The 26,653-nt window shown below is 45.8% G+C and overlaps 1 protein-coding gene across 2 annotated transcripts in view; it reads right to left on the bottom strand.

Moving 5' to 3' along the window:
- Window positions 1-26,653, bottom strand: part of SFXN1 (sideroflexin 1) — a 219,478-nt gene that overhangs the window by 29,621 nt on the left and 163,204 nt on the right. For both annotated transcript variants that reach the window (XM_078653032.1, XM_078653033.1), the window contains exons 10-11: window positions 16,690-16,739; window positions 12,355-12,402 (exon numbers count right to left, since the gene is read on the bottom strand). In XM_078653032.1, the coding sequence (XP_078509158.1) occupies window positions 12,355-12,402; window positions 16,690-16,739 (98 nt within the window). The remainder of the gene's footprint in view (window positions 1-12,354; window positions 12,403-16,689; window positions 16,740-26,653) is intronic.

The raw sequence follows: 26,653 nt of genomic DNA, 5'->3' as shown, positions 1-26,653 counted from the left end.
GCAGAGTAGCAGTCCTTCTGGTAGAGCAGCACAACAGTCCTGCGTTTTCCACAGGTCCAGAGGTGTACTAAAGAGTTGGGGTCTGAGAGTTTATTATTTATTCCTTCTCACTTTGAAGTAGGAGAAGTTCCTAGAGACGTCCACTCCCAGAGGGGCATGGAATTTCCTGCCTAATTGTCCTGGCCCCAGCTTGTCTGTTAAGGGCCTACCCTAGGGGTGATTTCCATGAATACAAAATGAAGGGTTAGGCCTTACAAAAGTCTCATCTTTCTAGGTCGAAATGGCAGTGTAAAACTGCACACAAAGGCTGCAGTGGCAGGCCTGAGGCAACTTTAATAGGTCACTTAAGTGGGTGGCATAATCAGTGCTGCAGGTCCACTAGGGGTATTTAATTTACATGCCCCGGTTAAAGGTAGTAACACTTTACTAGGGACTTAAAAGTCAATTAAATTTGCCAATTGAGCGTAAGCCAATGTTATCAGGTTTAAAAAGGTGAGCACAAGTACGTTAGCACAGGTTAGCAGTGGTAAAGTGTGCAGAGTCCTACAGCCAGAAAAAACGAAGTCAGCCAAAAACAGGAGGATGGAAGGCAAACATGTGGGGGAAAACCACGCCGAGGATGTTAGCTCCAACAGGAACTGTTTGCTTGTTCCACAAGGTATGTTCTGAAAGAGCCCGACTGTTACCACAAGCCTGATGTCTATTGAGAGAAAACTCCCTGTGCTGTGGGGTCATTATTTAGGTTGTCAAAACAAAACCACTGCTTTGAGGGTTTGTTTCTGAGAGGTAAATGACCTGAGCTGGCAAAAAATATGATGGTTCACACATTACTAAGTTGTGACCTAAAGTATCCACGGAGGCTTGAAGGTGCTTTGGACACCGAGATCTGTTTCCTCTCACTTTACCCTTGTAATGTAGAAAACAAAAAGGGGTTGTGCTATGGATTGTTAAGCCATTTCTGCTCTTCTACTGATTCTAGTACGTTTCTTTTTATTGAAACATAAAAAATATAGATAAGGAACCTGCTGGCTTAACACGAACATTGGCTTTTTGTGAACAGAGAGCTTTTCCTTCTGCAAAATCAAAGCGTTATGGAATTCCATAAAGATATTGGGCGTTTATAAATTTAATTAAGATCGCGAGGGAAAATAGACAAATTGCTTTTTTGAGCACCAAAACTTAATACAGTCGCAAAAAAGAAATGCTAATCGCGGGAACTTGTTCATGGGTCCCGGCAAATCAGGGGGTACTGGGCTCCAATAGTGATGTAATAGTGTGGGGCCCTAGGCCCACATGGTGGAAGAACTGCGACACAGACACCAGTTGTACAGTGGGTTAGTGAGCCTCGAGCACGTGCGCTCGGCTCCTTTTATTAACTGTGTCACGTGATGTCGTGACATCAGTGGTGGGTGGGTGTTCAGTGTAGGCACACATGGTTAACCCTTAACAGTGTCAGCTAGGACACTACATTCCTCCCAAACTTTAATAAAAATTAAGGAAAAGCAAAAAGTCCGAGCCTGTGGGAGGAAGTACATAAATATACAGTAATTACAAATTTACAGTGAGTCTCTTCAGCTGTTTGCTTGATGACGGTGATGGAAATTGCTGCTGAGACTTTATTTCTTCTTGGCTCGACTTCCTGGTTCTCGGTGGGCGTGTTCCTCTTTGCTTGCGCCGTGGACGTGTGGTGGTCAGTCCACGGAGATCTTGCTTTTGAGGATGACGTCAAACAGGATGACCAGAAGTTAGACTTGGATGGGGTTGTCTTCAGCTGGTCCGTCGGTTTCTTCACTGTAGGCAGCTTGGCTTCTCTTTTCAAAGGGTGGAGTGTTCGAAGGACATTCTTCTCACTAGGACGCCCCTCTCGCGGGTGTTCTCCTGCCACGAGATATCACCGGAGGCCCTTTTACCAGGTTTCCACTGGGCCGGGTATTATTCCACAGCGTTGCTCCAACTCCACAGTCTGCGTGTGAATGGAGGAGTCGATGGTGTACTACCTCACAAAGTCCGTAGCTCCACCTGAAGGGTAGTTGTTGACTCTTGCCTTTGCGCACAAGTTCCTCATCTTCCTGGGACGTGCAGGTTAGACGGCGATGGACTCATCTCTCGTGTTGGGACCCTCTGCCACCGGTGTCCCTGAGGCCTTTGCCCCTTGGATCTCCACGGGCTGGTGTGGATTGGTCAGTTCTCCTTGTTCAGGACATCTGAGCTCCCTCAGCTTCCAGACTTCCGCTCAATCCCAAAGGTGGGTGTTGCCAATGGTCCGGCCTGTGCTCTCCTACCGTCCACGGGTCATCGGGGTCTTGTGAATAGGTGCCTGTTCTGTTCTTGGTGCTATCAGTGTTCTCCAGGACGTGCGGGTCACTGTACACGATGTTGTGGTGTGTCACCTCTTCTTCTTCTTGTAGGTGTGTGGACTTGTTACACCTCTCTTCACCTTTTCCAGAATTTGTTGATGATGGCGTCGTGCCACATAACTTCTTCTTCAGTTCTCTTCTTTATGGCATCGTGCCACTCTTCTCCTTTTCACGACACAGTGCGGTCACCTTTCTTCCTTTGTCTTGCTGACCAGGTTTCTTCAAGCAGCGTGCACTCCGCCTGATTCCGTCGGCTCCTGTCCTCTCTTTAGGACACTGTCTTCTCTCCCCTCTTCGGTGACTGGACCGGTCATTACAATCTTCTCTCTTGTCTCTTATTACTTCCAGTTACTCTTGGTGTTGCGTCCGTCTCTCCGGGTCTCTCGGTAAACGGACGTCTTCTGGCAGGACATATTCATCCTGACTTGGCAGAATTTCTTCTTTCATTTCTGGCGATCATTTTGGGTGATCGGCTTTTGATTGGGCGCCCCTCTGGCTTGTCGGATCATCCTTTTTCCTGGGTGATCTTCTTTGCTACCAGATGGGGTGGACAGCTTGCTCTTCGTGAGTCTTCTTGCTATCCGCGACCCTATTGGTTCTGCTGCAGCGCTTTTGCGTTGGCGCAGTTTCTCCTGCGCTCTTCGTGTGCTCGCTTCCGGTGAGGCTCTTTAGCTTCTTGGGGCGTTCACCTTGCTTGGTTGTTTCGCCTCCTTTTTGCTGCGGGGTAACTTTGCGTTACTCTTCCGGTGCACTGCAGTGTGCAGTGTAGTGGCAAGTTCTTGCTTCACTTGGTACCGTCGTGATACATCTTCAGTGTAGCTTTGTTCCTTGCGGTTCATTAGATTCTTTGGCGTTGTCGCTCTTCCACTTGCGTGTCGCACTTTTCTTCTTCACACTTCGGTACTTGCCTCGCACGTCTTCTGGTGCTTTCGGTGTGGCTTCCTTACTTTCAGGCGCTGTCCTGTACTGTCCGCGTCCGGGGTACACTTGCGCTCTTCCAGTTGGTTGCCTGTGAAACTTTCTGCTTGCGGTAGACGTTCTGACTCTCCCTCGACGTCCAGCGTGAGGTTGTTTCCTCTCCCGCGTTTGCGATGAGCACCTGTGGCCCCAGGCGTCACTTCAGCAGTGATGATGGGTCTCCGTCTTCGTCCGCGTCGCTGCAGGCTTGTTCTCCCTGTAGGCTTTCCCTTGTGCTGTCTTGTGCTTGTTTGCTTCTTAGTGCTTCTTGTGGTGCATTACCATCCAGTGTCCACTAGATGCGGTGTAGCTTGAATTCCCTTCAGCAGCTGCTTGGTTCGTCCTGGTGACTTTCTTTTCTTCCTGAAAGTTTCTTGTGCTGTCCCAGCTTGCAGGACCTGCCGGAGGGAAGGGTGCTGGAGCCACTGCTGATTCAGGTAAGTCCCATTTCTTTTCTTTGTTTAGCCAGCATGGGGGGCAGTGGGGCACAAGAGTGTTATTGGTGCGAAGGGGGCAGAGGACAACTACTGGGAGCTGCTGCCTCCAGGATGCAGGACTTGATGCCTGGTGAGTTCTTCCTTTGCCTTTGGGGTTTATTTGTGAAGGAGGGTAACCAGTCTCTGCGTGGGCCTTTGTCCTTTTTGGCGCCTGCAGTCTTTCCTCCACCATCCCCCTCGCGGCAGGCCTTTCACTGCATTGGCCGCGCAAGGGGGGGGGGGCTGATGCTTTCATGGTAGCTGCGTGTTTCACTTTTCCTTCCCTTGCCCCACGCGGCAGGCAAAGTGTTCACTGGCTACCGGGGGTCGTGTCTGGTCCTGCGGTGCTGGTGGGCTCCGCTGATTGTTCACAGCGCTCCTCCTCTCGGGGGTAGGCAGCGGCGGCCGGCGTCATTGCAGTGCGGTCCCGCTTGCGTTGCCGTCCATTACCCCTCTGGCTGCTCCTTTCAATTGGGGGCACTTCTGTAGATCGCGGGTGGGCTCCGCTTCATTGCTTTCACTCTCCCGCCCGGCGCTTCACACACGTCGGGCGGCGGGAGAGACGCTGCAGACAGGCCGCGGGTGAGCTCCGCTGGTCTTGCTGAGATTGTTTATGGGGGGGTCGCCTCAGGCAGGCCGCGGGTGGGCTCCGCTGGCCTTACTCCGTGTCCCGCAGCTCGCCACACGCTGCGGGCGTTTCAGTTAAAATCACTTGACCCTGCCGCCGCGCTTCACACACCACGCGGCGGGGGAGTGCTGCAGGCAGGCCGCGGGTGAGCTCCGCTGGCGCTGCTTCAATTGAGGTTTATTTGCGGCCCCCTTATACGCCCAGCAGGGCGCTTTACCACGCGGGTGGGCACCGCGTCAGTGTTCCACACGGGGGTCGCTTCGTGCAGGCCGCGGGTAGGCTCCGCTGGCACTGCGTCCTACAAAGTTTATTGTCGGCAAAGCGCCATGTCCTGCGGGTGGGCTCCGCTTCTGTGCGATTGATGAGGGGGGGGTCGCTTCTGGCATCCGCGACCCCTCTGGCCCATTCACATCACCCGGGCTCACCTCAGGCCTACGGGCCACCTTTTCCGCTGCGGCCGTGGCGAGTGGGCTCCGCCCGGCCAGCACTCCTCTTCGGTGGGGGTCCCTGCTGCTGCGGCCGGCTCAGGTGGGCTCCGGTTGGTCCGCTTGGGGCACAGTTGCGGCCGGTGCAGGTGGGCTCTGTCCGGTTCGCTTTTTTGTCGGCGCTAGGCCCGGGGCTTAGGCACACGCCCCTCGGGCCTCTCAGCGGCCGGCGTCGCCTCACCAGCGAGTGCCCTTCACACGGGCAGCATCTCCTCCCCTTTCGCAGTGGCTGCGTCGCGTGGAGTTCGAAAACACTCCCTCGTCGCCATTGTAATAGTGTGGGGCCCTAGGCCCACATGGTGGAAGAACTGCGACACAGACACCAGTTGTACAGTGGGTTAGTGAGCCTCGAGCACGTGCGCTCGGCTCCTTTTATTAACTGTGTCACGTGATGTCGTGACATCAGTGGTGGGTGGGTGTTCAGTGTAGGCACACATGGTTAACCCTTAACAGTGTCAGCTAGGACACTACAAGTGACAATGCACGCACGTTACTGCTGGTTCCCTTTACTGTCGAACCTAAAACTGAGCAGCTAGTGCAAACTTTCGCCACTTGACTTTCAGGGTAGCAGAGTGGAGAAGGCCAAAGATTACTCAGGGCGATGGTCTGCGGTATAAACTCATAGTCTATAAAACATACGACAGCAATTAATAATTATTTGTCCAGCCAGTGCTTTACTTTAAAATAGAGAGTAATGTAATCATGCTACACAGCTAATACTACACATGTAATGCAGAGAGTGCAAATGTTATACATAATTATCTCTTTGGAAGCTACTCTCAAGTTTTTACTGGTAACGTAACAAAACGGGGACAGAGTTAGAGTAAATGACCCGAACGGACCTGTAAACTACAAATGCCTTTCACTCAATCATGGCAGCAGGTTCCATGATGAAAGGGTGCGTAATAAGCAGCTATCTCTTAACTCTCTGTTAACATATCTTAGGGTGTATGAATGAACCGAAAGGCCCAGCAACCCAGTACTTCTGAAGGTTGTTGTGCAGGAGTCTGCAGTGTGAAGTTGCCTGCTGAGTTGGGGCAAGTGGCAGCAACCATCTCCGCCCTGGTCCGTTATCTTCGTGTGCTCCACCAGGAAGTGCGGTTGTGCATTGGCATGATTCTCTATTCCACAAGACGAGAGGCTCAGTGGGCCGAGGAGGACAGAACCCTTGCTTACTCGGGTTAGTAGGAGATGGAGGTCACTTTTGCCTGGTATTTTTTTAGGCTCAAAGCTTCACCCAAACAAAGCAAACAGATCACCTCAGTGACGGTGATGATCTTCTCGAGTTTGAGGCTGCAGAAGCGTGGTCACAGTTCTTCTCTAACACCTAGCTAACCAAGGCGTTTCTACTTCTAGTGGTGAAACCGATTGCCGTTGCAAATATTTATGTGCATCAGGTTGTCACAGGCACTTCGTAGTTGATTCCGTCTTGTTTATTTATTTCATTTATTTATAAAGTTTTAGATAGCGCAAACTTGATCCAGAAGGATATCAGAGCGCTTTACAATACTTTTTATAACAGTTGAACCGCATTGTAACAATTAGGAACATAATTCAAAACAAAAAGTGAGACACTCCGAGACCTAAAAAGGCAAAGACTCGGACACCGCGGCCACCTCATTACTCTTTTCTCCCCTCCACCCTCCCTTTGTTGCCCCCCACTTTCTTAATAAAACAATTGTCCTCCATCTATACTTCTTTGGGGAAAGATGCAGCCTTTCTGGCACTTGTTCTCCCTTGTGTAGTCACATTTGCCAGCTGCCTCCCGCAGTGATCTGTGGAAAGGTGAGAGGGATGCCCCCACGCAAGCACAGATGCGCGGAAGGGACTACTTTGCCCTTGGTCACGCTGTAGTGGAGACAGTGTCACAAGGCCTTACCACACAGCCTGAGATTATCGGTGCCTTCCTGGATTACAGCTGGCTAATTTCTGCTCTTTCTGCACAACTGCTTATGACCCTCATTTTCAGACCGCCTTTTCCTCACGCACAGCACCCTTCCTCGACAATAAAGTGCTCCTTCCCTCAAGGTATGTTCACAACAACAGGATGCAGATGTTCCAGGTTCTTTTTATTGAAGCTGGTAAAAAAGATCAGCATTCCCTGACCCCTCGACTGGCACACACAAATGTTTCTCAGTCTCCACTGGTGTGCACCAGCTACTGGTTGATGAGAATTCTTTGCAACAATAGCCAGTGGAGATTTTTCAGTCCAGTTTTGACAGAGAGTCGACGGGGGATTTGGAGGAGGGTTCGGGCTGCACAGTTTTGGATAACCTGAAGCTTACGAAGGGTAGCCCGAGGGGACCCTAGGAAGAGGGCATTTTCGAAATCCAGACGTGACAGAATTAGAGGTCATCCATGAGGTCACTGCTTCTAAGCAGTCTCTCAGGTGGTTGGTCGCGGTGTGTGGTTGGTTGAGAGCCACCACTAGCTGAGTGTCGTCCGCATAGGTGACAATTTGTAGTCCGAAGGGGCTGACGATTTCAGCTAGGGGGCTCATGTATATATTAAAGAGCGTCGGGCTCAGAGAAGAGCCCTGTGGCACTCCGCAGCCAAGAGGCTTGCTAGGGAAGGTGATTTCACCCTCGTAGACCTGAAAGGAGCGATCTGATAAAAAAGACTTGAACCAAGTCAATGCATTTCTTGTGACTCTTAGGCCTGCCAGTCGATGCAGTTGGTTGTTATGGTTAACAGTATCGCAGGCGGCACTTAGGTCGAGGAGGATGATAGCCGCAGAGCCTCCTTGGTCAGTGATCTTCCTTGCCTCCTCTGTTACTGCAATGAGGGCAGTTTCGGTCCCATGCATGGGACGGAATCCAGTCTGGGACGGGTCCAGCAGGTGATTAGTCTCTAGGAACTCCGCTAATAAGTTGTTAACGTGTTTTTCAAGAATCTTGCTTAGCCAGGGAAGCAGAGAGATTGGTCGATAGTTCCCTGGGTTGTCTAGATCCGATTTGGATTTTTAAGGAGGGATTTGACCATGGCCTGCTTCCAGGGGAGCGGGATGATCCCAGTAGATAGAGAGGAGTTAAGCAGGTCAAGAATGGTGGGTTGGGTGTGCCTGGTGACTGTCAGCAGAGTACGCGGGGTGCCCGATCATTGGGAGAGCTGGATTTCACCTGGGTCATGATGGATTGTAGCGTAGTGGAGTCAAGAGGTGGGAGATTTCCAAGTGTTGCTGGCAGCTGAGGCCATGGTGTATGTGGAATGGTGGTCGGGGTGAGGACCCAGGTCAGGGGGAAATAGGTGTAGATGGTTTGAATTTTTGGGAAAAAATACTCTGCAAGGTTATTGCAAAGGGTTTGTGCATTAGGGGGTCTTGAGGTTTTTCTGGGAGCTTAAGGAGGGTCTTCGCGATTGGATGAATGTCCTTAGGCCTGGAGGGGGTTGCATTAATCTTATTTTTTTTTTAAAGTTGCCTGCGCGATTCGGATGTCATTTTTATAAGTTAGTATCGCTGTTCTATATGTGATTTTACCGGCGGGAGACTAGTCCAATCGCCATTTCCTCTCCAGTTTCTTGCAGAGGCGTTTCTTATCCCAAAGACCAGAGGAATACCAAGGGGCGGTCTTTGTGCTGCTTTGGGTTCAGTGTATTTTAAGGGGAGTACAGAGTCCAGAGAGTCCAAAATACATTTAGTAAAGTTTTAGTTAGCTAGAGTGGGGTCGGCATGGTTGGGTGGTCTAGCGGTATCGAGCCTTGCTGCCCATTCAGCTAGGGGGAGTTTTGAGCAGTCGCGTTTTCTCAGTGTGACAACAGTGGTGGGAATGGGGAGACCCAGGAAAAGGGAATGAGGAAGTGATCTGTCCAAGGAAGAGGGGACGGATTTCCCACTAGAAGATCTGCACAATTGCTAAAGATGGGGTCAAGAAGATGACCTTTGGAGTGAGTGGGTTTTTGCACTAGTTGTTTGAACTGCAGTGCAGAAAGACTGGCGGACATTTCTAGGGCACTCCGGTCTGTAGTATCATCAAAATGATTGTTGAAGTCCCCTAGGAGTGTGAAATTTGATGGGATGCAAGCTGGGTCGGCTATCGTGGAGGGCTAGGAGTTGAGAAACTGACCCAAGTTCCCAGGAGGGCAGTATATAAGCATTCCTGAAAATGTACTGATGGGGGAGAAATTTATTGAAAAGGAGAGACTTTCGCAGTCCGGGATGGAGTTCGGAGAGGTGCGGCACTCGTAGCAATCTTTGTAAATCACTGCTAAGCCACCTCCTCTTCCCGTAGGGCGATCTTTATGTAAGATTTGTTATCCTTGTGGTAGGGCCTGGATAAGCTCAGGTTCTGACGCAGAGTGGAGCCAGGTCTCGGTCAAGAATAGGATATCTGGTTTTAAGTCATCTAGTAGCAGGGAGATCTCGATGGAGTGTTTAGGGAGTGACCTGCAGTTAAGGAGATACATGCTTTGCTGTGAATTTATGGATGGCGCGTCAGGGAGAGGGCGAAATCGACAGTGTGGATAGGATGTGTATTGGACTACTGGGTTCCAGGTTGAGTGGCAGGGGGCAGAGACCTTTCCACTTAGTTGAAGTAGGAAGGTAGAGCGATAGCTCCTAATGTGGGCTGGAGAACGGGCAGGGGTCATGGCCCCTGGCCCCGGCTGCCCGGGGACGGGCGCAGACAGGCTTGCCTTTGGGGCGCCCGCTGCGCGCGTCCGCTGCGCATAGCGTATTGCATGAGGCTTTATGCGAGCGACTAGCAGACTGCTTGTCCCATCACGCTGCGCCCTCCTCCCCTCTAGCCCGGAAGTTGTTTCTGTGGCCGCGCCTCCCTCCACATCAATCAGGAATAATTTCCGTGGTGGCCCGGGGAGAATGTGGATGCCGGGTGTCTAAGGGTGCAGGAGGGTAAGTGGAATTAAATCTTTCTTTTCGAGCAGTGAAGATAGTTAAAACAGATGCAGCGCTTTTTAAAATGAGCAGTATTGGTGAGGAGGTCTTAAAAACAAATGCAACAGTTATTACACATCAGCAGTGCTTAAGAATTCTAAAGGAATAGTACCGTGAGCAGAAGCAAAGTGTTCTGACCACAGCGTTTGTCTACGACCTTCAGTGTTTCCGACTCACAATTTGCATTTTTTGCGAATCGCAAACACTGATGTACAAGTGTCTGAGACACTGTTTGTGATTCCCAAATGGGTCGCAAAGGACCGGCCCCATTAATATTCATGAGGCAGGTTACATTTTGCTCCCCATTGGGAATGGCCAGCACTCACAAGGATGATGCCCGGTCAGCAGACCACCATGTCTGTGACTGCTTGTTCAATAAACGTTTTTTTTAAATGTAGCCCATTTTCCTTAAAAGAAAACAGGATGCATTTAAAAAATAAAATTAAATGTTCAGTTTAATTTTTTAAGAGCAGGCAGTGCTCTTAAAAAAAATAAATTGCTGTCAATCACAAAGGGGAAGGGGTCCCCTGGGGACTCCTTCCTGTTTGCATCTTGCTTACCCCCAATTTGAAATTGGTGATAAATTTGATTGTTTTGCGACCGCGTTTATGGCCAAAACAATCTTATATCCCCCTGCGACTTACTGTTAGGAAGGGGCACCTTTGATACCCCCCTTCCTAATAGCGACCCGTAAAGTTTAAGAGTCGGTAACGGGTTACCGACTTGCAAAGTAAGTTTGGTACATGCTATAGTCCCTTTTCACGGTCACAAACGGGCCAATTTCCCATTTGCGACCGCTAAACACAGTCATACATCTGGCCCCTAGAGTCACAGCAGATTCAGGTTATGTGGGCAATTACACCCAGACTTAAGTACGGCAGTGGATTGCCTCTTCAGTTCACACTGATTTCAGAATTCTCTCAGGAGAAGCAAGCCTTAGAACGACTGCGCTGAGCATGACAATTTCACCTGCTTGATCAATGCAAATTAAGATACATTTAAAAGTGGTTGCTCCATTAATCTCTCCAAGACTAATCCTCATAGTGAGTTATGAACATAAGTCTAATGCAATATTTGACTTGTGTATGAATTATGGGGATGTTTGTACATTTTAAATAATTCATAAATTGATTTCCATCCTTGGAGTAACCTAGCTATTAGTACATTCCTGACTTTAAAAAATAACTTTATTCTTTTAAAAAATGTAGTAGTTTATATGAGCTGTTAGCTATCTTGTTCCTAACTGATGTTCCTGGGAGAACAACAGATTTATTAGTTTTCTCAAATCCCACCTTGTTGGTGTGAAGTTCATCTGGCTGTGATGGAAACAGTGGGGAAGAGTACAGAACTGCTGACGTGTGATTTGTCCCACAGATGAGATTTGACAAAGACAAGGCTAGAGTGTAGGTTAGAAGCACCGAGGGCACTTATTACCCACCTCCATTTAAATTCTAACTACAAGCTCAACCTCTAAAGAAGATAAATAAGAGGACTGGTAGAGCATCTGCACTTCAAGGAACTTGGATCCTAAGTAAAATCCAGGTTATGCTGAGAGTCTACCGTCTGCAGGGTCTGACGTCAGCTGAATGCAGCAGGGACTCAAATAAGACCTAGAACAAATAGAGGACCTGAACATTTTGCACTCATCAAGAATGCAATAACGTTTTAAATACTATTACTGGAATTGTCCTGGTCAGTGGAGAAATGTAGTTAACTGCTGTACTGTTAACAGGCAAAAGCTAAATGCAGAAAAACAAGTGTAGAAATAAATAAATAACCCTAATCCAATAAGACTAGAATTGAACCAATGAAACACTATGGCACCAAAGCCTTTTGCCCAAAACTGGCCATAAGCAAATGTTTCAGGGAATGCAAAGGAAGACTGCTACCAAAAACCAACCATGAGCCAGTTAATAATCATACTATCTACAGCCAAAGGCTTGCAATGAGTTCCCCACGCAGAAATCCATAGGAATCAAAAATTGAAACAAAGTTTTGGAAGAGGAACTGGCAGAACCAGACCTGGTGTGAGACAGAAGGAATATGAGGTATAGACCTCAGAACAGATTGGATGACACACCTCAATAAAACGAATGGGCTCTACAGTCAATGTTAGGACTATAATACCGCAAATAGAATATGTACACACTGAAGAAAAACGAGTGTTTCTTTGGAAAACCTCAGAAATGCTACAGTGGAGCAATTATAATGCTGCAAAAAACATTTACAGGCAATATAAGGTATGCGAAGTACAGAAAGACAAATGTTCCGAAAGTTAGCATATTGAGCATGACTACTTATTAGGGACATCCTTTTTGTAAGTTATGCCTCGCTATCTCTTACAGGGCTGGAAAATCAAAATGGTGGGGACAAAATCAAATGATTGGGTTAGGCAGAGGAGTCATGCATGAATAAAATAAATAGTTCACATTTTTCATTTAAAAGGGCTTCTTTTTTGGGGGGGGGGGGGGGTTGGGAGGGGGGTGGTAGGTCTTTTAAAATATTAAACTGAGAAACCGGACACAAGTATAACATTTACATTACTCAATGAAATAGTTACCTTTTCTGAGGAAATAAAGCACAGCAAAGTGGTGTTGCAAATACCAAGCTGCAAAAGATAAACAACAGGATTTGAATAAAATAGGGGTCTTTGACTTTTTGTACAATGAGATCTACTTCTGATCCATGAAAAGCATCCATGTTACCAACAGATATTACCAATGGCACAAAGGTGGCTGCAACAGATTTCAGTATGATAGTGGCCCCTTGATGTGGGATTACAAATGATGACCAGCCCAAAGTGTCAGGTGACGTTTCCATCAGTTATATCATGAAAAGTTGTAGCATTATGAAATACCTTCATACGATTGATGAAAAAACACAGCCATAGCAGCAAGTGCCTTCCGGTACAAAGGAAATAATAACAGCAATACAACTACCCAACTTAATATGAATTATCATTCAAATAGCAGCTTTAAATATTTTTAGGAAATTGAATCACTTCGCTTTCTAACATTAGCGCTATTACGTTCTGAAATACACGTTTTGTAATAAAAGGACACATATTGGGTAATTAAAAAAAATTGCATAAAAAACTATTTCTGCCGCAAAATAGCCGTTTTCCTTTCATGGTCCCCGATGATCAACATGGACAGTTTCTGCTTCAACTTTCCATTATTTTCCATTGCATGCATGTACAGATACATGCACACTTTATCAAATACATGTAAACATGTCCGCACATGTCACGCCCATTACCCATCCCCTGAAACAAGTGGCTTTGATAGCTCCAGAGCTACTTGGTGGAGATAACTGGATTAAACACTAACCCCAGCACTGGATAAAACACCACCACACATATGTTGGCAAATATTAGCCACTGTTTGCTGCTAGCTTTTTATATATTTCTCCATGGGACTCAAGAAAATGAGAAAAAAACATCAGTGTCATTTAAACGCTCTGAGCCCGATTCACAAAGGTAAGCTTACACTTTTGTTTAAGTAAAAAATACAATTTTAAAAAAGTGCTATTCACAGCCTACAAGTTTAATTTTGCTAATATAAGCCGGACATTTTTATTGTAATCCTGGCCATTCTTTTGTGTCCCTTTAATGCACTTGACTTTTGTTTTATTTGCAGCGCAAATGACCTGAACAGAATATGCATACATGCGTCTGGTAGGCATCACATGCTGGCAGGATACAAATAGCGCATTGCATTCGTGTGTTTATCAGGAAAGAGTGTTTGCACACTTTTGCAGTATACAATTTTCTTCCAAGTATGGATTTCACATTCTGCAGACACCATAAATGTGCATGGCATCTATAGTGCAGTCCCACACATAAACTTTGCAATAATTACCAATTATTTCTGCAGAAGCGCAGCTACTGCAATGCCAACAGTACTAGTGGTGGTGGTGGTGGTGTTACATATGTTGCGTAATGTTTTTACTTGTATCCCCATGCCTGTATGCATTTATATTATTGAGAAAATTAAACATTCAACAACATTTTAAAAGCATATTTAAGCCATGGATAACTCTTGGCAAAGTGTTCCTCATCAATAACGAACATTTCCTAATATTTCATTAACTTTAGCTTTACATACCATTGTTCATTTCACATTAATGTAAACCCCTCGATTTTTTACTTCTACTCTCCAAAGCCAAGTTCAAAATTGCTTCAATGCAGAAATAAATAAACCGTGTGAATGTTTTTGTTGCATAGTTAAAAAACATGAACAGTTTAGAAGGTGGCACCTGAACAACATTCACGTATCTATGGGCAATTGGTATCATTGTAGCCAACCAGGACTAATGGGCATATGTACAAAATTTAGGGATCGGGATTTTCTAACTGCGATTGTTATGTATTTGCAATTAGGAAATTGCTATTCCTAATGTACAAAAACGTACAATATTTAAATTGCGATTCCTAGTGCCTCTCAAATCGACCTACCTCATGAATATTTTGCGACCCATAAGGAATTGTAGTCATCACAGGGATGGTGGCCAGCTGGGGTCAGCAAAGTTCCAAGTTGGTGATCGCTTTTTAACACAGCATTTTTTTAATGTAGAATGTTTTCCATAAAGGAAAAGGAGATGCATTTCAAAAAAATAAAATGAAACCTTTATTTTTCATGTTTTAAGAGCATACTGTGGTCCTTGGAACCACTGCTTGCTCTTAAAAAATGTTTGTTTCAACATTCACAAAGGCGAAGGGGTCTCCAAGGGACCCCCGTCTAATTTGCGAACGGTTACCTCCACCTTTTATGTGACGATAAAATATGAATGTTTTGCGAGCCTAATTCATAATACTATAATTCTGTATTTGGACGGGAGGCCCTAAATACGCCTCTTCCAATTACGCAATCACTAACACAAACTACGATTCGGTAACATGTCTGCGATTCGGTAACGTGTTACCAAATCCCAATTTGTGCTTTGTACATTTAAGAAAAAAACTTTTTGTCATCACAAACAGCCTGGTTTCTGGCCGCAAAACTGCTTTGTACATAAGCACCAATGCTGCATATTGTGAAAGACTACTTCCCGTACATCCACAAAGAGCTCCCTCCTTGAGTTGTAATGTAGCTGAATATTTCCATGATCGATTTAGGTTTATAAGCTTCGCACTTACAGCTATAAACATCGTCTTTATAAGGGCTGTTGTACAAATGGCTTTCAACCCTGTAAAACCAGAGCCTTCCCTATTTCACATAGATTGAGAGGCCTGAAACTAAAGCTTTTATAGAGTGAACGTGGGTTTCAGCTTAACCATAAATGACAGTCACTTAAGGTCTCCTTGCTGAGGTTTGTCTCAGGAGGCTTTGCCACATGGCCATCTTGCTTAAAGCAACCTCTAACAATAGGTTTTCATTTTTTATCTTATTTAAGCTATTTAACTTTCACTGCTTACTCTTTCACTCTTCTGCCCGGGTCAGTTACCGATCAGCAGGACGATTAAGATCGGGTATAAACTAATAAATAATTTTAATGAATTAGATGTATTTGTTGACTGTAATCGATACTCTAATCTAAACTTCCCACTTCCTAAATTCTTATCCGAAAACCACACTCCTATCTCACACACACTCTCCACACACGTTTTTGTTTCATTTTTGCAGTTTTATTAGCGCAAACATGGACAAAGAACATTACAGTGCACGAGATTACATCACACCTTTTCTTTAGGCATGGAAATATTAGGTAATAATGTATGCATGCATATGGTATATATATATAGCGCAAACCTAGTCAAAAGGCTGCAAAGCTCTGTACATGGTCAAAGACAAGCATAAAGTCAGCAAAAAAGAGGAGAGGAAGCTGGGATGTGCACGGTAAATGCAGTGACCTAGTGTACATAAGTCAACTCTTTTCGAAATTGAAGCAGTGTTTGGGCAGTCCTAATGGATACTGGTATCTTTCAGATCCTGGATGCATAGATGGAAATGGCCTGCTTCCTTTTTACTGTTCTTAATCTGCAGTTTATTGTGTTCTGGTTGAGGGTGTGCTGAAAACTGCCAGAGTTGGTGAGCTTTTCTACAAGATAAGCATGGTTGCTGGCCGTGAAAGCTTTGTAAATGATGCTGGTGATTTTGAAGATAATGCGGTTTCGCAAGCGGAGCTAATGGAGATTTATCTGGATGTGGGTGATGTGATTTCTTCAGGCCTTGGATGAGATGTGCTGCGGCCTGTGGGACGTGCAGATTAAATGATTTGCCCAGAATCACACATTGTTGAAACAAGGCTGGGACTCAAACTTGTTCCCAATTCCAAATTTGTTGGCTCTGGCCACTAGGTCACAACTCCTCCATTGCTCGCTCAGTCACTCTCCCTAGCAAGCACCTTCTGCTTTGTTAGATTTCTTTTGCAAAGACATGTATAGTGTTGCAATGCTATTTACTACGGCCTTGCAAAACTGGTGAGTTTTGGTACCTTAGTATTGAGTGTGTCTGTGGACTAATGACCAATGTACCAGTACAGAATCTCCTGCAGGGGTGAGCTCTGCATTTTGTGATCAAAACAACAAGGGTAAGATCCTCTCAGACATAGCCCCCAGCATGTGCGCCATGCCAATAAATCTGGCTTTATTGGGATATGGAATACGTTTGTTACCTTCTTACCAGACAAAAGCCTACACTAATGGCTTTGACAATGCCTGTTTTACAGTTATAAACTAGACCAATCCAATACAATCTGGACAACTCCTTGGTTATGCAACCATATAGTTAAATGAGACAAAAACTGTCTATATCCCAATACCATAAAGTAAGTCTAACATGATGAGTGGAAAGGATTGAGAACGCTAGGATGCGAATATGTTCTTACTGCAAGAAATATAAATACATCAAATACATAATATGCAGGTTATAAAATAAGAACAAGTTACACTCACCAGAATCCAACTATTCCAACCTGAATTGGAGCACTCATCCAGGGGAATCGCTGTAAAATAAAATAAAAAACATACTTTTAATGTTTGGGATTTATTGCGTCAGCCTGACCTTCTGCGGGTTAAGAAATTCAGGAGATTTTTAATGCATAGAAACTATAATATTAGAAAATTCAGAATTACAGGACAGTAATATATAAAGCACTAGTTGGAGTCTGACACAGGGAAGCAACTAATATTCAAAATAGAGTTTGGGTCAGTTATGCAACGAACAAGAGCATGTGTAGGGGGCTCATTTCTGTACTCACAACATTGAGTCCTATAATCCTTTTTTAGCTTGATTCCTACCAAACAGCACAGCGGTCTGGTTTGATAAACACATCTTAGGGACACTGTGAAAGCTGACCTAGTAATGCATTCCAGCAGTTGCTTACCATTGGCTTTGAGTATTGTAATTCAAGTTTTCTGGCTTTCTATTTGCTGGTTTTATTTGCTATAGGATCGCCAGTTTAAGTTTGTCTATCCTGTTGCCCAAAAATTGTTTACTATATTCTTCCATGCACTCGCTTTCTGTAAACATGCCTTTAAATCTTATTCTTATCTTGTCACAGTTGCTGTGCATTCAAAGTCAGAGGTCAAATGTCAAGCTCTCTCTTCCGAGGGAGCTTGGTGTTGACTTTCCTTTACCTGACTTCAAAGGGAGAGAATGTATTTGACAATCCTGCTGAGTACCCATGTAAGAGGAGTGGGAGTCAGGTTTTGTTTTTAGCACACAACAATAAAAAAATGGACTGTGCTGATGCTTCAGTATATATCAGAATTAGTACAAATGAAGCACATTTTTTGGAAATTCTGATTTGTGGTGGAAACTAATATTTGAATTCGATCAAAACAAATCATTACACTAGGTGATGTCACTTGCACACATTATCGTTTGGGTGCAGAAAAACCATTTCTCGGTGCAAATGTAATGGTCATTTCAACTGAAAATATCTTGTCTCTAATGCAGTGTGCTACTACACCATGCATACTCCACTTTACGCCACTTTACGCCACTCCACTCTATGCCCTTCCGTTTTCTGCTATGCCACACCACACCACTGGAACATGCCACTTCAATCTACGTCCCTCTGCTCTAACACAATCTACAACACAACTCCAAGCCACTACGATTTACGCCATTCACTCCACAACACAGCACTCCACTCTAAGCCCCTCCACACCACTTACCCAACTCAAGTTCTCTCCACTGCAATGTACTCCAATCTACCTCAATCTATCCCAACCCACTCCACTTTACTACAATCTACCCCTCTCCACTTCACCCAATCTATTCCTCTCCACTCAACCCCACTCCACTCCACTCCTATCTACCCCAATCCACTCCACTTCAATCAACCTACCCCACTTAATCAAACAGCTCAGATTTGTACAGCGCGGCTAATCACACACGAGGGTATCCAGGCGCTAGGTTGTTGCTGGGATCAGTCGAAGAACCAGGTTTTTAGTCCCTTTCTGAATTTCGGTAGGGAGGATGATGTACGGAGGGGACGAAGAAGGTTGTTCCAGGACTTGGCAGCAAGGTAGGAGAAGGATCATCCTCCACTGTAGCTTCTGCGGATGAGGGGAGTGTGTGTAAGGGTGAGGGAGAAGAGCGAAGGTGTCTGTAAGGCTGGTGGAAGTTCAGGCGATGGTTGATGTATGCTAGTTCTTGGTCGCGAAAGACCTTGTAGTTATTTGTCAGCATCTTTAATTGGCATCTTTTTTGGATGGGAAGCCAGTGAAGGTTTCTGAGGTGGGGTGGAGGGGCCTGATGTGGATCCGGTTGGGGGGTTGAGGATGAGTCTAGCAGATGAGTTTGGTATAATTTGAAGCCTCTTTAGGAGCTGGGTCGTGATTCCTGTGTAGAGTACATTGCCGTAGTCCAGTCAGATGGTGACTGGGGCTTAAGAGACGGGTTTCTAGGTGCTGACGGGAAGCCATCAGAAGATCTTTCCAAGCATGTGGAGGGTACAGAGGATACTGCGTTGATCTGGCGTTTCATGTTGAGCTTGCTGTCCAGGATGATGCCATGGTTGTGGGCATGGGCTCTCGGTGTGTGTCAGAGTTCGGAGGGCCACCAAGTGATGTTCCATAGTGTGGTGTTGTTCCCAAAAATCAGCACTTTCCGTCTTGTCCATTTTGCGCTACAGGCAGTCGGACTTCATTCGTTTGCCACACTCGTCATGCAGTTATGGAAGTTGGTCATGGTGGTGGAGCGGTTTTCGGGGAGTGAGAGGATGAGCTGGGTGTTGTATGTGTAGGATATGTTGAGGCCATGGGTTCTGACTATGTTGGCTATGGGCATCATGTAGGTGTTGAACAAAGCGGGCCAATCCAACTCACTCTACTCTACCCCACCCCACTTCTATCTACCCCACCCCACTCCAATCAACCTCACTACACCCCATTCTACGGCACTTCACTCAAATCTACCCCCTCTGCTCCAAACCGCCCCACTCTGGTCCATTCTGCCCGACTCAGCTCCAATTCACTCCAATCTACCCCACTCCAATATACCCCAATCCACTCCAATCTACCCGACTCCATTCCAATCTACATCACTCCAATCCAATATACCGCAGTCCAATTTACCCCACTCCATTCCAATTTAACCTACTCCACTGTGATCTACCCAACTCATCTCCGATCTACCCCACCCCTCTCTAATCTGCCCCACCCCTCTCTAATCTGCCCCACCCCTCTCTATTCTGCCCCACCCCTCTCTATTCTGCCCCACCCCTCTCTATTCTGCCCCACCCCTCTCTAATCTGCCCCACCCCTCTCTAATCTGCCCCACCCCTCTCTAATCTGCCCCACCCCTCTCTAATCTGCCCCACCCCTCTCTAATCTGCCCCACCCCTCTCTAATCTGCCCCACCCCTCTCTAATCTGCCCCACCCCTCTCTAATCTACCCCTCTCCACCACAATCTACCCTGCTCCACCACAATCTACCACACTCTACTCCAAACTACTTCAATTGACCTCAATCTACTCTACTCCAATCTACCCCACCCCACTACAGTCTACCCAACGCCACTCTACCCCACTCCAACCAACCCACTCCACTACAATCTAATCCACTCCAATCTACCACATTCCAATCTACCTCACTCCATCCATCCCTCGTCAATCCTCCCTTTTTAATCTACCCATCTCTAATCCACCCTAACCTACCCCACTGCAATCTTCCGCGATGTATCTCAATCCACTCCAATCTCGACTACACTCCAATCTGTCCTACACCACTCCTATCTATCCAACTCCACTCCAAGCCTTCCATTCTACCCCATTTTAATCACCCCACTCCTCTACCCCAATCTACCAGACTCCATTTCACTTACCCAATCCACCCCACACAAATCTACCCCAGTCTACTCCACTTTAACCTACACCACCCCTTCCCAATCAACCCCACGTCACTCTATCCAACTCCATTCCAAACTACCCTACTCCAATCTACCCTACTCAAAACATTCCCCGTCAACTCTACTCAACTCCAATCGATTGCACTCCACTTCAATCTACCCACTCCACTCAAATCTACTCCCCAATATATCCCACTTCACACACTATCCCGACCTACACCACTCCAATCCACCCTACTCCATTTTAACCCACTCCCTCCCAATCTACCCCACTCCGCTCCCCCTAATCTATCCCACACCACTCCAATCTACCCGCTCCACTCCACCCTACCCTACCCTACCATAATCCACCCAATCTACCCCACCCCATCCCAATATACACCACACCACTCCAATCTACCCCACACCCCCAATCTACTCCACTCCATTCCAGTCTACCCTATAATAATCTACCCCACTCCCCCTTGTTAAATTAAGACATCACACATACGAACAACACAATTCCAAAGTCGCAGAGGTTATCACATTAGTTATTTCACATCATTAACACGCCATGAACAGGTATCCGTGTACAACAGCATTAGTGAAATATATTTCTTAGCTTAATGGACTTAATATTTTAACAAGCCGTAACAACGAAGGAGAAAAGATTGAGCTTGGCAAATCGTGACCTGGTCAAATTAGGAACCAGTGCAGCATCTAACTAAAATAGCACAGCAAGGTCATCATTAAAAAGGTTAAGAAACCCCACATAGCTGGCATATAACTCTGGAAAATCTTTGACTGATTTCAATATTTATAAAAAAGCCATCTAAGCATGAAAAGTGTCTAAAAAACTTTTTATTCATTATAGTTTTATATTTTACGAGCAATACTAAGTGGGCGACAGAGCACTTTAGATAGGAATGGAACAGTGTCACAACATCAAAATATATATTTATGCATACCCTCCAGGAAATAGCTGCACAGACAAGGACATTTTGTGGCAAAATATGTAAACTTTTGTGGCATGCTAATGCTCTTTTAGCAGCAATTTTGATCCACTATAGTTTGTTGCAGTCCATTAGTTTTGTTTTGGATTTTAATGATAACTGAATCACACTGTTAAAAGATACATAGGTGTTTTTCGAAATTTGCAATAGATTAGGAAGCCTAAAAAAGTACCCTGATTACTGTGAAATCTCAAAGAATTTTAGGGAAGAAACAAGAGTTTTTCTTAAGAAAAACTACAAAAGTTAAAGAGCAAATATCGCACAAACACTTGTTAAATAAATAATTGCAACAGCTTTGAACTGGCCAAACAAAAAGATCTTAAATGGAAACGAAGATGCATTTTCCATTTAGCAATAATGCCCTAAAGATAAGCATGTACTACAAATGCTCATATTAAAAGGCACTTAATGAATCTCTTTATGCAAGTATGCTGTGATAGTGGATAATTGAACGGCAATGTATTTACAATTTCCACAGGAAAGAAGCCTACATTTCTGTAAGGAAGTTGGAGCACCTATTAAAGTGAAATGGGTGCGCGGTTCTAACACCAACATGTCTGTGGCTCTAGTGGAGAGAGGGTAAGGTTGTTTACGAGTATAATCATGATACCTATGCAAGGGAACTCGTGTTAATGTTATATAACTTTTACTTGTTTATGAAGGGATCCTCATTAATATTCATTAACTTTAATCATTATTCACAGTGAACAGTATAGCCAGGTCATACTACGCAAAAGAATGTGGAGTAGCCATACAAACTGGAAGAATTGTACATACCAGTGTGACCATATCACCTGAAAAGCATGCTTGCTGGATGGACCAAGTGCCTTAGTGAACGTCATGGGTACAGCGGACTCGGGTGAAACTTTGAGTCAAGTCTTGGTCCTTGGTGCTTCCCAGTGGCTGTGGTAGCCGGTTGAAGATTTTGGGCTCCCAACTTGCCCCAGTAGGTTTCTTCAGGAGTTGCGTCCCTGTGTTGCAAACAGGAGGACAGTCAACTGGCCCTTGGAGTTCCTTGGCTTGACTGGGCTCTGGAGACACCTTCTCCCTGAGCAGGCTATGTCAGGCCCAGACCCTCTCTTCACTAGCAATCAGGTGCAGTCTTCAATGGTACTTTGCTACTTTGTCCCTGGGTGCAGCAGGGCAGTCCTCCTTTGCTCCTTTCCCAAGTCGGTCAATATCGGAGGTCTGGGTGTCCAGGGTGCCCTTGTTATGCTCAGAAAATACACCCCTGTAAAACAACTAAGAGGGTCCCTGAAAGTATTACTTATGAGGGGAAGAACCAGGGAAAGGAAGGAAAACCAGTTGGCAAAACATTTTTCCTTGGGTCATGTAGTCCTGAGGTAGCCACACCCCAGGGGTGGGCTAAGGAGGTCTGAACACCAAGAGAGAGGTCTCGCCATCTTGGGATTGGACAGAATAGTGCATCCTGGTATAACCAGATGCCACACTCTTCAGAAAGTGGTCACCAGGCGAGAGGGAACCTAGTAGCGCATTGGCTGCCAACCTCATCCTGGCTGGGGGAGTATTTTCTGTAATCAATAACAGAAAACACTTCCCCCAGCTCGGTCTTATGGACTTCGGTAATATAGCCAGAATAACGTACCCCACAGGCTTGTAGTTTAGTTTATTTAATAAAAGAACTTTGGGGCACTATCACAACATATATATATCCAGCAATATATATATATATATATTGCCCTCGAATGGATCCGCACATCAAACAGTATGTATATAATCATAAACATTGTACATAAGTTGCGATAGAGCACCATTCTGCCCAATCCCAAGATGGCGAGACCTCTCTCTCGGTGTTCAGACCTCCTTAGCCCACCCCTGGGGTGTGGCTACCTCAGGACTACATGCCCCAAGGAAAAATGTTTTGCCAACTGGTTTTCCTTCTTTCTCTGTTCCCGGTGCCAGCCGGTCTGCCTAAACAATGGGACAGTCTTCCTCCCTAGAGTGGCCCTCCAAAGGCGGCTTTCCCTTTGAAGCCTGCTTTTTGGGGCTAACACCTAGGTTATGTTATGTTATGTTATTTGGGTTCTTCTATAGCGCAACGGCTACTCCAGTAGGAGTGTCCCGGCGCTTTATCGAAGAGGTCCTTTAGGAAGAGGAAACATAACTGCAGAATAAGAGGAACAGCGAAGTTAACTGGTAAACAGCCAGGTTTTTAATGCCTTTCTGAAAGACATTAGACTAGGGGCCTGTCTGAGAGAAATGGGAAGCTCATTCCAGGCGCGCGGGGCCAGGTAATGAAAAGAGCGCCCCCCTTGTCTGGTTCGCTTGATGGATGGAACAACCATTTTAGACAAGGAGGCAGATCGCAAGGTTCTGCTCGGCTTATAAAAAGCAAGGCGCTTCCTAATGTACCTAGGGCCTGAGTCATGAAGGGCCTTGTAGGTCAGCGTCAGCCTTTTAAAGAGAGCCCTCTTGGCTATAGGAAGCCAGTGCAGTTCCTTCAGCAAGTCAGACGCACTAGCTCGTCTAGGAAGTCCATAAATAGCCCTGGCAGCTGAATTTTGGACTACCTGAAGTCTCCTTACGAGATATTCAGGGAGTCCTAGATAGAGGGCATTTGCATAGTCCAGGCGCGACCCGACAAGTGCTTGGACAGTGACCCTTCGGTGGTTCATAGAAATCAAGGGGAGGAATTTCCTGAGCATCCGCAGGATCCCGAAACATTTCCCCGAAAGACATGATATTTGAGGCCCAAAGGTTAACTCATTGTCAACGATGATACCTAGATTTTTAGCCCTGGTACTTGCATTAACCGGAGGAAACAGGTCTTGTGGCCACCAACTTTTCCAGTTTGGTTCAGAGACACATCCAAAAAAAAGCAGCTCTGATTTATCGGAGTTGCATTTTAAGCCGTGTCTTTTGAACCAATCAAAGACTGCTTCTAGGCAGCCTCTAATGCGGATCCCATCGAACACCTCATTCTTGTCGTAAGTGAACAAGAGCTGGGTGTCGTCAGCATAAGACACGATCTGAGCGCCAAACGACTCCGCAACCTCTGCAAGGGGGGCCAGAAAGATGTTAAAGAGCAGGGGGCTAAGAATAGACCCCTGAGGGACTCCCACTTCCAGAGTTGCCATAGCTGCGGAGTGAGGTGGCGCCCAGATCGTTTGTCGACGGCTAGCTAGAAATGATTTGAGCCAGTTCCACACCGTCCCCCGAAGACCACAATCCCAGAGTCGAGTTAGGTGGCTTCCTGCAGGAGGGAGGTGACACTTCCAACACCTGAAATCCCTCATTGTTCTCCTTCCGGAGAGTCTCTACAGGACGGCAGAAAGTGGTCCCGTGGAACAGGCTCCATGTGTGCCTGGGAAGGCACAGGAATTTTAAAGGTAACAAACTGCCACCTGTGCTAAAGCTGACCATAGCACAGAGTTACATAAATTTAACAGGCTTAATGTTACAAGTTGTTTGATACCTTGGAGTGGCCATGTTGGTTGCACTGTTCGAGTTACCACTGCTGAGGGCTCAGTGTGTGGCTGTGTATTCGTCAATGGGGTAACCCAGTCTTTCCACAGTAAAAATGGTAGGTTTGCGTGTTTTACTGTCAGGACATGCAAAGTATATGTCCTGCCTGTGTAATATATGGCGCACTCTGCCTTTATGGCTCAGTAGGCCTGCCAGAGGGGAGATTTACCCACACGTTCAGGGGAAGTTGTGGCTTTGCCATTGCTTTCAATGGCAAAGTCAGGCTAGCGGTGTATAACTGCTCTACCAGTCTGCAGTCACGGACTGGGGGACATGTTTTACTCGGGGGATGCCGAAGGAGGATGCGCACAATTAGTGCTGCATGTCCTGCAGTACCCTTCTAACTTACTTGCCCAGGGCACCAGAGTAACATTTTATTAGGGACTTACAGGTAAGTTAGCCATTTCCAATGGAGTACAGCCAATTAGAGAACCCTTTAGGGTCAGGGCAATGAGATCTTGTTAGCATGCCTCAGTGAGTCAAAACACCAGCAGCATCAGTCGAAAAACTCGGGTATGACAATACAAAAAGAGACATTTCCTTACAACCATCCATAAATTTGTTGTACCATTTTCATGGAAGAAAAGTAAGAATACAAGCTGGCAGGATATTAGCAATTGGTATCAAATTTAGTTCTTTCATCGCTGGTACATGTAGGGAATTATGGTAAGACTCATGGGAGAAGTATGGTCTTCCCCAAAATTGTGGACTAGTACTGCTGGTTTGTCGATTCAGAGTGCACTGTAGCCTGCCCTGACTCTAAAATATGTATGTTCGGTTGGTTTATATGTGATTGGCATAAGCTAACTTACTTCTACTTAGTATATGGCACCTGGGGCCTGTAAGTTAGAGGGTCATCCCATGGTCTGCAGCACTCGTTGTGCCACACAGGGTGTGAAAAAGATAAAACATTGCTCTCAGTCTGGCACTGGAGACTGAAAAGTAGCTTTTTTATTTCCAAACTTTTATTGATTTTATAGAAGTAAAACATGAACAAAGCATATCAGAACTCATCCATACATAATCAAAAATCATATAAAAAGCATACATAAGAGATATATGGAGTGAGCGAAGACCATTGCATATAAACCTTAGATATTGAGTTAGACAGAGTCAGATTGGTGGAATCATTATCATGGTGGAGGGAATGACGGGAGGGGTTAGTGTTTCTCACACGTACCCAGGTAAATGAATATATGTTGGGATTTATGTGATGTGGAAGCCAGTTGCTGGAGAATCGATGGGGATACCAATGGTAAGAGTACGATATTTTGTGTATTGTAGTCTGGAGTAAACGGTGCATCATCGAATAGGATGTGTATGTTGTAACCTCTGGTCTGTGCATACTTTATGTACTATGTGCGTAAAGTGGTCTCAGTCCCCCAATAGGTTGAGGACACCTTTGTTCTAGGGAGACTCATAAGTTTTGATTCGACAGGCGCCATCATGTGGTAATTGTAGGAGGAATGTATGAGATGAGAGACATCAATGGTAATAGACTTGGCTTGATCCCAAGTGATGGTCAAGGGGATTTAATAAAAAGAGAGGCCTGTGAAAAGGGGGGTTCAACTGAGGCTTTCTGGTAGCGAAGTACTTGTCCAGCCTATCCCAGATGGGTTTAGAGGGTGATTTCCATGGAGAATTTTGGAGTGAGACATTGTCTGGGCCCCTAATGTGGGTGATCCAATTGATCTAGTTGTTCATGGAGGCTTTGTGCGTATTTTTCCAGTTGGGAAGAACGATTTTGGCTGCAGATTTTATAGGCAAGTCTAGTAGAGCTCGGTTAAATGAGCATCTAGATTAGTGTCGAGAAAGCCCTTAATGAGGAAGGCAAGTTCCTTCTTAGGGTGGTAGTTGAAGACATCCGATAAAAAAAGAGAAGACCTTATTCTAGAACTGTGAGAGGGATTTGCAGTAGAAGATGAGGTGGGCAATGTCCCCTACTTCTTTACAGATCCAGCGAGTGGGGTCATCTAGAATTTTTAATGAGTGTAGTCGGGATGGGGACCAGAATATTTTATGAATGAGCCGAAATTTAGATTGAGAGAGTACAGGTGAGATTTTCTGAGATGTGACTGATTT

This window comes from Lissotriton helveticus, chromosome 7, assembly GCF_964261635.1.
Source record: "Lissotriton helveticus chromosome 7, aLisHel1.1, whole genome shotgun sequence".
Taxonomy (NCBI): Eukaryota; Metazoa; Chordata; class Amphibia; order Caudata; family Salamandridae; genus Lissotriton; species Lissotriton helveticus.
Note: the sequence above shows the minus strand (reverse complement) of the source record. Positions and strands in the feature narration are given on the sequence as shown.